An 11,691-nucleotide genomic window follows, 5' to 3' on the forward strand; every position below is an offset into this window, starting at 1 on the left:
GTCCTGCTCATCCAAGCAAAGCAAAACTACCGTGGAAAAGGAAAACATCACTTTCTCTGTTAGACCTCTGCATCTTATCAGCATCCCCTGCTCCCTGCCACAGGTGATCACCGAGGGCTCTGGCTACATTTTCTGGAGCTTTTGAGGAAATTCCTACAAATCAGGTTACCTCGCTGCAATCAGGAGGGAATATTAGGTGAGAGTCAAACTGGATGGGACAATTGCTTTGGAGAGAAAAATCAGTTGATTTTGACTGATAGAGCCTAAAAAAAAAAAACCCAACAAGAACCCCCCCCAAGCTGCACAGTAACCTTCCATTTCCCGGACAGCCGCAGGGTGGGTTCTGTGCAGGGGGTGGAGAGAACGGGACAGGACTGCTGAGACCTTTCCCAGGTGAGGAACACATCCGAGGTCTGTTCTAACCTGGCCTTCTTCCAAAAGCCATTAGTACCTGACAATCAGCGTCATTAGAGCCCTCAGCTCTCCACATTAGCGACCAAGTACCCATTAAAGCCAGATTCCTGGTGGGCTACAACTCCAGCCTCTGGATTTGAAGCAAAGCTCCTCTGTCCCGCAGCTGCTGCAGCCCGGAGAGAAAGGAATTAAGTGTGGGTGTATTAGTTTGAATAATCAATAATTAGCCATGAGCATCACAGAAAATTACAAGCAAGCAGAACAAACAAATGGAATAATGAGCTTTTAATAGCATCATTATGGGATGCTGGAAATGTCCTGGACACAGTTAAATTCGAGCTCTACCAGGGAGACTTAACACATCAAGAAGGGCTATGGATGGATCAGAGTGTATTTAGAATCTCATGAGCTCCTCCAATTGCCATCAGAGCAGAAAGGGAGTTTGGGGAAAGGCTCTCACTCGGAAGAACAGTTTTTTCACCAAAAAGGAAGGGCCAAGGCATCAGGTTCTTTCTTCCCATGCTGGATCTTTGAATCTTGACTCTTCTCATTCTCCAATCTACTTTAAAAACAGAGAGGAAGGAGAAATATCAGAGCTGAGAATTTGTCTCAGAACCTACCAAACATCCACGGGGGAAGTGTACTCAGATTCAACAAGCTGCTTATTAATTTGCTTCCCACCCTGTGGAATCTGCAAAAAGAAACCTGCATACGCAAAACATTTCATATGCGCACAAATGTCATAGCAATGGCTAATTAGGGCTAAAAAAAAGGAATAAAAAGAAGAAGACTGTTAGAAAAATTAACAACAGTGAAATAAGACCCACAGGACACAAATCAACTCATATTGTCAAGTCTCAAAAGCAGAGATGGTTGAGGCTAGAAGCTGATGTATGGTCTGCTCTGAAATGGATCTGAATTGAGAGGACAATATTCAGAAGAAATCAGAGATATGTTTTTCAGAGGGAACATGTGACAGTTTCCCCAGCACTCTGTAGCCTACACTGTTGTCTTCAGCAAGTTGGTCACCATGGCAACCTGAAATTTTTCTCTAAGACAATTTTGTTAGTAAAATTGTAGAGATAAATTCGAGCAAGAAAGGAGAGTCCACACGTGTGGAAGGGATTAAATATAGTGACTCTCTAAGAACAGCTTGTCCAGGAGCCCCTGAGATGGGGGATGCCAGGGCCAGCCACTGCAGTCATTGCTGGGGACCAAGGAATAGCAGAAGAAACAGGAACTGGAGGGAACACGTGAAATTCCAGCTCAGTTTAAGGAGAAATTCTTTGCCCAAGAGGGTTCCTGTCTGCAGCCCGAGGAGGATGAGGGATCTCTATCCCATGGTATTCCAATCTCAGCTACACAGCCCTGCTTTGAGAGGTTCTTCCCAACTGTGTGATTGTTTGACAAACTCATTTCTAAAATCCACCACTGAGCAATAGGTTGAGGGCAGTCAAGAGCCCTTTCCATTCTTCCAGTGAAGGAATTCCTGTTGGTTTTCTCCTGGAATTAGACAAAGGGGCTTGTGGAATCTAATGGATCATCTAGAACGGCCCGTATCTCAGATTTCCAGTAGGCTGCATGGTGCTGCTGTAATAAATTGCGCTGAAGCATGTGGTCATAATAGATGAAGTGCATGTGTAGAGTAAGAAGCAGACCCTGTCCCAGAAGGTCTTACTGCTAAGATGAAAATATTATTTTTAAAGTATGTAAGTGCTACTACATTACAAATGAGAAAGGATCCACCTGTGCAAAATGGTCAGGAACAATTTCCTCCGTGCAGCTGTGGGTCTCATCCTTAAAAATAGATCAAGGAGGGGACAAAGGGCAAGACAAAAATTGCTGCTGTTCTCAACACCAGGAGGCTGTCACAGCGATTCTCCTCTCTGCTGTAACACCTCTGCCCCATCCCTGCGCCACGCTCAGACCCCAGCTGCAGGAAAGGTCCTGCCTGGCTCTGTTTCCCTCCAGGCCCTTTGCCTCTGAGCAGATGAAAGCATGCTGTCCCCTGCCACAGCGCATCACAGCTGCCAGGCGACACCGAGGACTCGGCCATCATAGCCAGGCTCCACGGCAGGAGCGATGAAACAGCAGCCTGTCACTTCCCCAAGCACCAAACTGCCCGGCTCTTGCTCCCAAAGCTCATCTGACACGGAGCTCATGCACTCTGCAAAAGATCCCGCTCTGCAGGGACTTTCCTTCCCTCTGGTGCTTCACTTTCTTTTTTTTTTTTTTTTTTTTCTTCTCCCCCACAGAAAGCAATAAGCTCCTTTATGAGAACCCTAGAAAGTGGGTGGGTGAACGGGAGAGGCAAAAACAAAGACATGAGGGTATAAAACTGCGACTAAAATTAAGCAGCTCTTTAACGAGGACACTGGGGTTTAAAGCTCAGTTTTCCATACCCCAGGAGAGCCCTGGACCCTGCTCTGTTATTATATTTATAGGAGACAGATAGACAAGCATCCATTTCACTCTGAAGTTCAGATTCTGAATTTCTTAGGTATGAGAAGAGGCCCGATGTTGCCTGTTATTCTTCCATTGAAAAAAAAAAAAAAAACAAACAAAAAACCACCCTAATATTTAAGGATGCCAGTCTATCCACTCCTGCACGTGCAGTGCTGCTGCTAATCATCTCCTCAGGACTGCCACCACCACCAGAAGCGAGCTGTGCCAGGTGACAGACCTCAGTCAGAGAGCAATTGTAAGGAAAACACAGAAAACTTCAGGAGGAAATCACAGCCCCTTGGCTTGATTGTTAAGGAAGCTGATTTCCTGTTTAAAAACACTTGTGTGATTAACGAGTAAGACACAATCAGCATTCACCATCTACTTGTATGTTGCAAAGGCAGGAACTTGCTTCTTGATTTTCCTGTTCAAGGACATGAAGCATTGCTGGGGAGACTCCAGATATAATTCACGGGTGTGCACATGAAAAAACTGCCTTAGACAGATGATTTTGGAAGAGCAAAGCATTAGGGCCCTTTTGCTCCCCAGGGATTAAGGTGGTCAGCAAGTTTGAGCTGTTCTTAGGCTCCTCTTTGCAATTCAGAGCCATGAGCACCATTAAGTAGATTCCAGGTCGTTGCAGGCTCTGGTTGCTAACAGGTGATCAGCTCTTGTACAGCAGCTTTCCCCACTCCTGTCACTACCTGTGTGCCTGAACTATTTATGGGAAAGACTGGCCCCAGAGCATGCCACGGGAATTTCACAATCTCCCCAGTTCTGGAGACGGAGGAGGAAATAAATCCAGAAAATCTGATTAGGACTTGTCACTGAAGTAAGCTCATTAATCATTGATGGGGGTTTTCATATTCAATTTCTAATTCCTGCAGGCACCAACAGACTGGTGGGTCTGAAGACTGCAGACTTGAAAATATTCTTTATATAACAATTCCACCGATTTTTTTCCTCCTGAATATTTAGCACATTCTAATAAATAAAAAGAGCTACAAAGCGCCAGTGAGTTCATTTAGCCTAGCTTCTTGCACAAAGTCAGCCACAGAATTCTCCTGAAATAATTCCTGAAGCCAAAAAGATAAGAAGGCCTAGCTAAGAAATGTAAAATCCAGCATGAAAAACTGTCAGCCACTTGCCTGAGCAATTTTTGCAGCAGTCAGTTACCCATTCTGGTGTGTAAAAAAAAAAAATCGCATTTCATTTCTTACCTGGACTTGTCTAGCTTTGCCTGTCAGCACCAGGTTCTTTCAGTAAGAGATGAAAGTCTTCTATTATTAAATTGCTATTTCCCCAGCCTCCCCCAAAATCTTCTCAGCTAAGCTAAGCCAAGCCAGTCGAGCCTCCTGCCATTTCAAAACTCGGCACTCATTTCCCATGCCCCCACCAAACCCTGCACGGCTTGTAATAATGCCAGCCAGGATCACACATATGCCAAAACCCAGGGAAAACAGCAGGGAATAACTTTTCCTGGCCTCAGACACATGAAATCTGTTTAATTTTTGGCTTCAAATGAAATCCTCTAATTCTGGATACAAGCGAAATCAGGAAGATTCCTCTCCAGACTTTGCAACTAATAAGTCAAATTGATAAAAGCAAAAGAAACAAGGGGCTTTGGGGGTGGAGTTGATATTCTCTTCAAATCTCCTGATGTAACTGCCTCTAACATGTCAAAAACCCAGGAAACTCATTGGAAACACAGCTCTATAGATGACACTTGCATAAAATACAGCTCCATAAATGACACTTGCAACCCGTCTTCAAGAGCAGGCAGAAAGGATTAAATTTCGAACTGCTCTGGGTTTCAAGAACCATAAATTTCTCCCCACTGGCTTCACGTTCTATTTTCAGGAAGACTTTACATCTTGCTTTTGATTTGGAGATTTGTTAGACATTAGGCACAAGAACACAAAGTATTTCTGAGTGCTGCTTAAAAGGGGATAGCTCTTCTCGAGAACCAGAGAATTAAAGATACCTGGCACTTTCCAAGGGCAAAGAAAAGTTAGAGATTCCTATAAGAAGGCAGACAGTAATTAAAAAGGCCTGTTGGCTTTAGTGGCTTTAGGGTTAAACTAAAATAGCATATGGATTTAATGAAATAATTATTAAAAACAGAGGAAAATGCCTGGGTTTTCCTTTGATATCTCGTTTCCAAGAGAGCAGGAGGCTTGTCTCCTTCAGCACATCGAGGTTTACCACGGATATGCTTATGAGTAACATGTGTTAGCTTTTGGTGAGTCACCGGTGCTAAATTCCTGAATTCCGTCTAAAACTGTCTCGTTTCCAACGCAGCAGGCTAGAGCTGAGCTCCACACGCAGGGAGCACTCAGTTTTGGCACTCCACGGGGACAGAGACCTGCTAATGATATGTACTCGAAGTCTTTTTAATCACAAAGACAGAGCACTAAGTAATTTCCTTTCCCCTTCCCAACTACTTTAAACCTGCTTAGCATGCCAAAGAATGAGCTCATTCTGTGCGTGCACTCTTTCAAACCACTTCCCTTAGATTAACTCCTTAAGACGGCAGGTAAAGCATCAGCAGCAGTTACAGCTGCTCTCACACAGAGCCGCAGAGGCAGGTCAGCAAAGGTGCTTTGTGTAGGACAGGCCCTGCCAGCTCCAATAAATCACGTGTGCCTTTCATTATCATTCCCATTAACTGGCTTTCAAACATCTCTTTCACGGATCCTCCAAGGCAGGCACTTCTCCCGGGCAAACTACACCGTGGGTTCTCCCAGATCCCTTCAGTTTTTGTTTGAGGAGTTGTGTGGCCCTGGGGCAGCTGATTTGGCACAAAGACATGGCCATTCCTCTATATCCCTTCTCTGGATATGCTCCAGACCCTCACTGTCCTCGTCACGAGGAAAATGGAGGTAAAAAGGATAGAACTCTACGCTAAACTCAAAATCTGAGTTTACAAATGGATTTTCCTGAATGCTTTTCGAAGTACCTGTACCCCGGACCAACGGTGTATGCCAGAGGATCCGGGATGGACAACTAAAAAGTGAGTGACAGCTGCAAGCTCTGTAGCCAAGGAGTGAAGCAGCTAAAAGTCCTTCATCCTTAGCAGTCACCTCCCCACTCTGCCACAAAACCTGCAAACCCAGGGTGTATAAATGCTAACCCTAGCCCCAAGCCTAACCCTAAGCCTATCCTAACCAGAACTCCATCACCATGGGTGGTCCACATCAGAAAGATGTAGGAGCAACAAAGTTGGGGCCCAGCTGGAATGGCCTTTTCCAGCCCCAGTGTTCCTGGAGCTGTAGGTTCTTTGACTCTCCCAATCCTAACCCTAACCCACACTCACCCAAACCAGGTTATTCCATCCTGTCAGGGCTGAAGTAGCTGGGCTTGTTCCAGTCTCCAGGGTTGCTGCCTCTTCTCCTTGGAGGGAAGGCTTCAGGAGCAAAAGGCTCATCTGAAAAAAGAACATAGAGACATCTGTGAGCACGAGATGCTTTCAAGCTTCTGTTGATTTTTGCCCAGAGAAGCTGTGGCTGCCCCTGGATCCCTGCAAGTGTCCAGGGCCAGGCTGGACATTGGGGCTTGGAACAAGCTGGGATAGTGGAAGGTGTCCCTGCCCACAGTAGGGGGTAGAACAAAATGATTTTTCAGATCCCTTCCAACCCAAACCATTCTGTGATTCTAGAATAGAAAACATTCAGCATTGCATTCTGCACACAAGTACTGGTTATGAGAGCACAATTCTGGCAATCCAAAAAATGTATAAACCTCAGCAGGGCCTGGCTTGGCAGGAAAGTGCCCTCCCTGCACCCTCAACTAGACACCCCTCTGCAAGGGAAAAACCAGCTGCCCATGACCAGGAGCAAACAGTTGATCTTTCACACTGTCTTCACCCTCAGACAGATGACCTTGAGATGTTCCAAGAGGAAAACAGGTCACGGTATTCCAGCATGGCAGAACTGGCTTACCTTCCCTGCGAGCACTGCCTCGCCTGTCGGGGGTCATTATGGGCACATGCATCATCTGGAAATTAAAAGACATTTCTTTAAAAACCTCACTTGGCAAGAAGTTCCACCTCTCCATTTTCTCAGGCACTAGCTGGCCACTAAAGTAATTCCAAACCTTATTCTTAATTTCGCTGAAAACAAGATTATTGCTGGTACTCCTGCAATCCAGGGGTTGGACTCCATAATCCCGTCAAACTCAGGATATTCTGTGATTCCAGCCTCTGTCAATCACAATTCCTTCTCCCATCCAAATACCACCACAGGTACACCAACACCACCTCAGCCAAGCTGAGATCCCCTGAGCAAAGTTACAGATCCACAGCAAGGGCTACAGTGCACTTGTTGCAGCCCTCTGCGGAGGGAAACACTTTACTTTTCAAGTGCAGTAATTCCCTTTGGCATTTATTCCTTATTAACATTGCAGGGAATATATTCCCCAGCAGGAACATTGGCAACCGCACTGAATTTTAAGTGATGGTTAAGGAAGACTTGGGGGAAGATGTCTGCTTGTAAAAGCAAGTGTTTGTGCTGAGTGCCCTGTTAAACAACGGGTATGTCAGCCCACAGAGGACTGACTGAACATCCCAGACTGTGTTACACATTCCAGTGCTTCACACACAGTCGTTCTGCTCTGCAGAGCCAGGCTTCCTGGGGTGCACTTGCTAACCAGCTCTGAATGGAGATTTTGAGAAAAAAAAGAATAAATGAAGAGCTAATTTGACAATTCAAGCCAAGGAAAAGTAACAAAGAATCCTATTTGCTTACACGGCAGCTGGACAGGGACTTCACGGAAAAGGAAGACTGGCCTTAAGCTGAAGAAGAGCAGGGTTACATGGGATATTGGGAAGAAACTTGTCCCTTTGAGGGTGGTGAGGCCCTGGCACAGGCTGCCCAGAGAAGCTGTGGCTGCCCCATCCTGGGATGTGTTCCAGGGCAGGTTGGATGAGCCTTGGAGAAACCTGGAAAAGTGGAGGGTGTCCCCACCCCTGGCAGGGGGCAGAACATGATGGGCTTTAAGGACCCTTCCAACCCAAACTATTCTGTGATTCTACAATTCAACTTCTTCATTTAGCTCCCTGAATTTTCCAAAAATAAAAGCTGTCCATATCCTTGCTTGCTAAACTTTGTTCCCTCAAGCACAACACCCACTGTGGAGCTGTGTTTTAAGTGCAGACAAACAAGTTCAAGAATCAGTTCATGGATAAAGTGGACACTGGCACAGTTTGAAAACAGTCAGCAGGAACTCCCAGGTTAGGTCAGCATTGAGTAACACCCTAAAAGCCAAAAAATCGCTCAAAAAGGGAACAGAGATCTCAGCAGACCAAATGCCCCGGGCTGTGCTTGTGATGACATGCTCAGCTGGGAGCTGGGTTTGGTAAGAGAGTCAGAACCATAGGGATTTGTGTGTGTCCAAGAAGTGCCAGTCACTGTTCTCCAGGCCCATAGTGAATGAAGGAAGTGCTGGAGTTGCTGGATGTGTCACACTCTCCCAGGCAAGGTCAGAGCCCTCAGCTGATGGAAAGAGAAGTGTTACAGCTGACAGCTGGATTTCAAACTACAGCCACTTAGCTGATCCAAACCTCCAGCTGCAACAGGAGCACACACAGACACCTGACTTCTCATTAAAAGAGGGTAAGCAGAAGTTTCACTCCTCCAGGCAGCAAAAATGGGTTTTCCCACTCCTTACCTCCTCGCTGCTCATCGATTCAGAGCTGAACGTGCTTCGATGGCACCGCACGGTGATGTTGGCAATCAGCTCCCCGGAGACTTCTACAACACTCCTGCAGGAAGCAGTGGGCTGCAACAGAACAAAATAGACCCAATCTCTCTCTCAAGAGCAAACATCCAATACAAACCCTCTCATGGGAGTCTCATTGGTGTTGGGAACCTGCAGAAGGATTTAAAAAACAAATTCCAAGAGAAAGAAACCTGAGAACTATTATACACAACTACACAGATGTTATGACTCCACAACTCTGTGTTTGTTGTACAAACCTCTGAGCCTGCTCAGGGTAGGAGAAAACCTCCACATCCTTTTCACAGCTCAGCACAAAGAGAAGGACAGTGCAGGGCTACGCCAGCTCTGGAAGTTAAACTACCTTTGAAGACGTTGTCTCTGCAACTGGACAAAAAACTGCATCAAAACCTGCACTCAAGTCTGGAAAACACATCCCCACACCACCATACTGCCCCAAGAAGAAGAGCGGGATGGTGTCAGTTTAGGATACAGGGATAACACTGTAGCAGCCAACATTTGCCTTTTTAAAGGATAATAGCAAAGCAATAACCAACAGTTCTATGTGGTGCCATCTACACACACACATGAGCTGCTTAGCTCCAGAGCAGAGAGGTGATTTGGCCCAAGTAACTGTGCACAGAGAAGTCCAGACTCAAAGACAATGTATTTCCACCAAAGCTGGTGATTTAGGACTCAGAGGAGAGCAAGAGCTGTATCAAGACCCTTTTTATTTCAGGCTGAGAGTGAAAAATCTGAAAGAGATCAGCACTGCCAGCAAAGAGGGGGGATCTGCACTACACAGGAAGATAACCCTTTATGTGGTGCCCAGATAGGTAAAAGCAAGTGAAATATCAGCTCTTCTACCCTCTTATCTTAGAGAACAAGCCATTCCTTCTAGGATTCGGCCCCAAAAGCACAGATACCTTCACTACATGCTGCTCCCAGACAAATCCTCAGCTCCCTGCCCTGCCCACTGACCAGGCAGAAGAGTTTCCCACCACTGACCCTTCCCACCTAACACCCACTCCATGCTTCAGGTTGCATCAAAAGCAGCCAGCCATTCCTCATTCCTCAACACCAGCAGCATTTCAGCCCATCCTGAGAAGATCCTGTGCGGAGGGGAGGGTTCCCATTCCCACCAGGGGCACCTACCACAAAAGGTCCAGTTTTGAAGTCACAGGTGAAGGGGTCTCTCCCTGAAGCTTTGGGGCACACGGTCTCACGGATGCTGAACCGCAGATCTAACCCATAAGCATCGCCATCCCACATGTCCACCTGGTGAAAGCAGGGTCAACACAACACATCATTAATCCTTTTTGAATGTTCTTCTTTCTTTCTCATAGTCCAGCTGGTGCTTTAGCTCAAGATGTGAGACTTAAAAAAAAATGAAAAAAGCAATGCCCCCCAAAAAACGCCAACAAACAACAAATTCCCACTACTTTCAAATATTTGGGGGTTTTAATCCAAGCTATATAAATCCATATGCCATCTTGACTTTAATTCTTGCAGAAGACTTGATACAGGCCATCTATAGCAACAGAAAGGTTCTGAGGGTGTTCAGGACCATGGACATTATAACTTTGAACTAAGAAGTTTTAACTCCTTAACTCGGGGAGTATCCACTATAATTCTGTGCACCACAAATTAAAACAGATAAGGGTTTCCTGCTTGCACTTAGACTCCAGCAGGTTTAAACCAGAATTGGTGCAGAGAGATAGATGACAAAAATACACATCAGAGAAAGAATCCTAAATTTTAGGGACATTTAATCAGGAAAGAGCTTCAGATGTACCAGGTTGCTTGATGCCCAAAGCAAAGCAGTTAGTTGGAGGTATGTAAAAATATCACTTTTGAACAAAATCCTACAAGACAACCCTCAAGGACTTCTACTGTAGGTGTGAAAAATCTGAATTCTTAAAGTATTTTAATTACAAATTTGCATACAAAAGATATTTAGGTTCCTAAAGCCATAACTTCAGACAACGGCCCAAACCCACCCTCTTTCAAGCAGCATCAGCCAACTCCATCCAACAAAATCTGGATTTCCAGGACTGGGTGGAAAAGAGTTTTCCATCCCAGCAAAGCACATTTCAGGTAAAGGATCTCTGTTGTCTGCGTACTTACTCCCATGACTCGGCTCCTGACAACACTATACAGGTTTCTGCTCCATGACTGGGAATTGATCCGTGCAATGGAAGCATTGAGAGCCTCTTCTGTGATAGGGAGGTCATAGTCATACACTGGAAGCCCTGAAAGGGGGGCATGGTTCCATTAGAAGTTCATTGTAGGCTTGTACTTTTCCCCCCAAAACCACCCTAAGAAGGACAAGGCTCCAACTTACCTGAACATGAGAAAATGCTCAGTGTGAGGAGAAAAATTAAGATCTTCATAGTGTGTTTTTCCTCCAGGCTTTTTCCTTCCTAAGCAAGGATTCCCAGTGCATATTTCTCTGTCTTTATATAAATGCAGCCTTGATCCTATGCCTGACCTCCCCTGTCCAAGCTCTGCTCCGACCACTGCACTTTAAACGTAATTGATCCAAGGGTAAATATTTGTTGTCAACTTTTCTCCATTTAGCAGTAATTCTCTGATAAGCGATGGGCTGCAATGCCTTTTTCCCAGGACTGAATTTCCCAGCACTGAATTCCTGGTATGTCCATAGCCAAAGGCAGAATCTAGTTATTTTGTTCTCCTTTAACCATTAGTTTTTCATGAGGTGAGTCAACTCTGTCCTTAGCACTGGACCCAGGACCTTCATGTCTTGGCAGCAACTGGAAGCACTTCCAAGCTGGCATTCCCTGAGGATTCCCCAGCACCAGAGGGGAATTCACCCACAAGGAACTGCCACCATCACACTGCAGATCAAAGCACCCATGAGAAGACTCCTTGACATGAGGCACATGGCAGACCACTGGGATTCACAGTTTCAGCCCAAAAGTTCACAGGATTTTTGGAAAATGATGTTGGATGCTGCTGCCTTCAAGAAAGCTCAGCTGTTGCTGCCTGGTCACAAGACAGAGGTGGGTGTAACCCTGTCCACTCTGAAAATCTCATGAGTGAAATTCCTCCATTAACCTTCAAATTGCAGTTCCACTTGAATTTTGTGACACGGGG

The 11,691-nt window shown here is 45.6% G+C and overlaps 1 protein-coding gene across 2 annotated transcripts; it reads right to left on the reverse strand.

Annotated features, from left to right (window-relative positions):
- Window positions 1–684: 684 nt before the first annotated feature.
- On the reverse strand, window positions 685–11,075 carry SPP2 (secreted phosphoprotein 2). 2 transcript variants are annotated; one of them, XM_066189222.1, is made up of 7 exons: window positions 10,919–11,075; window positions 10,702–10,826; window positions 9,730–9,852; window positions 8,527–8,637; window positions 6,801–6,855; window positions 6,176–6,286; window positions 685–973 (listed from the first exon to the last, which is right to left on the reverse strand). In XM_066189222.1, the coding sequence occupies exons 1-6, from the start codon at window positions 10,965–10,967 to the stop codon at window positions 6,186–6,188; spliced, it is 564 nt and encodes a 187-aa protein (XP_066045319.1). In that variant the 5' UTR covers window positions 10,968–11,075; the 3' UTR covers window positions 685–973; window positions 6,176–6,185. The 2 variants fall into 2 exon arrangements, with proteins under 2 accessions (XP_066045319.1, XP_066045320.1); XM_066189223.1 differs by having other exon boundaries at window positions 685–976.
- Between the last annotated feature and the right edge of the window lie 616 nt (window positions 11,076–11,691).

The sequence above is a fragment of the Chamaea fasciata genome, unplaced genomic scaffold (genome assembly GCF_029207755.1).
Source record: "Chamaea fasciata isolate MVZ Bird 193981 ecotype frontalis unplaced genomic scaffold, bChaFas1.0.hap1 SCAF_8, whole genome shotgun sequence".
Lineage (NCBI taxonomy): Eukaryota > Metazoa > Chordata > Aves > Passeriformes > Sylviidae > Chamaea > Chamaea fasciata.

Bases quoted from the DNA above. Each gene is read 5' to 3' on its own strand.
- SPP2 (XM_066189222.1), bottom strand. From the start codon at position 10,967: ATGAAGATCTTAATTTTTCTCCTCACACTGAGCATTTTCTCATGTTCA. The intron at 10,827-10,918 runs GTAAGTTGGAGC...CCCCCCTTTCAG, and splicing joins GAGCATTTTCTCATGTTCAG to GGCTTCCAGTGTATGACTAT. The intron at 6,287-6,800 runs GTAAGCCAGTTC...TTCTTTTTTCAG, and splicing joins AGGCAGTGCTCGCAGGGAAG to ATGAGCCTTTTGCTCCTGAA.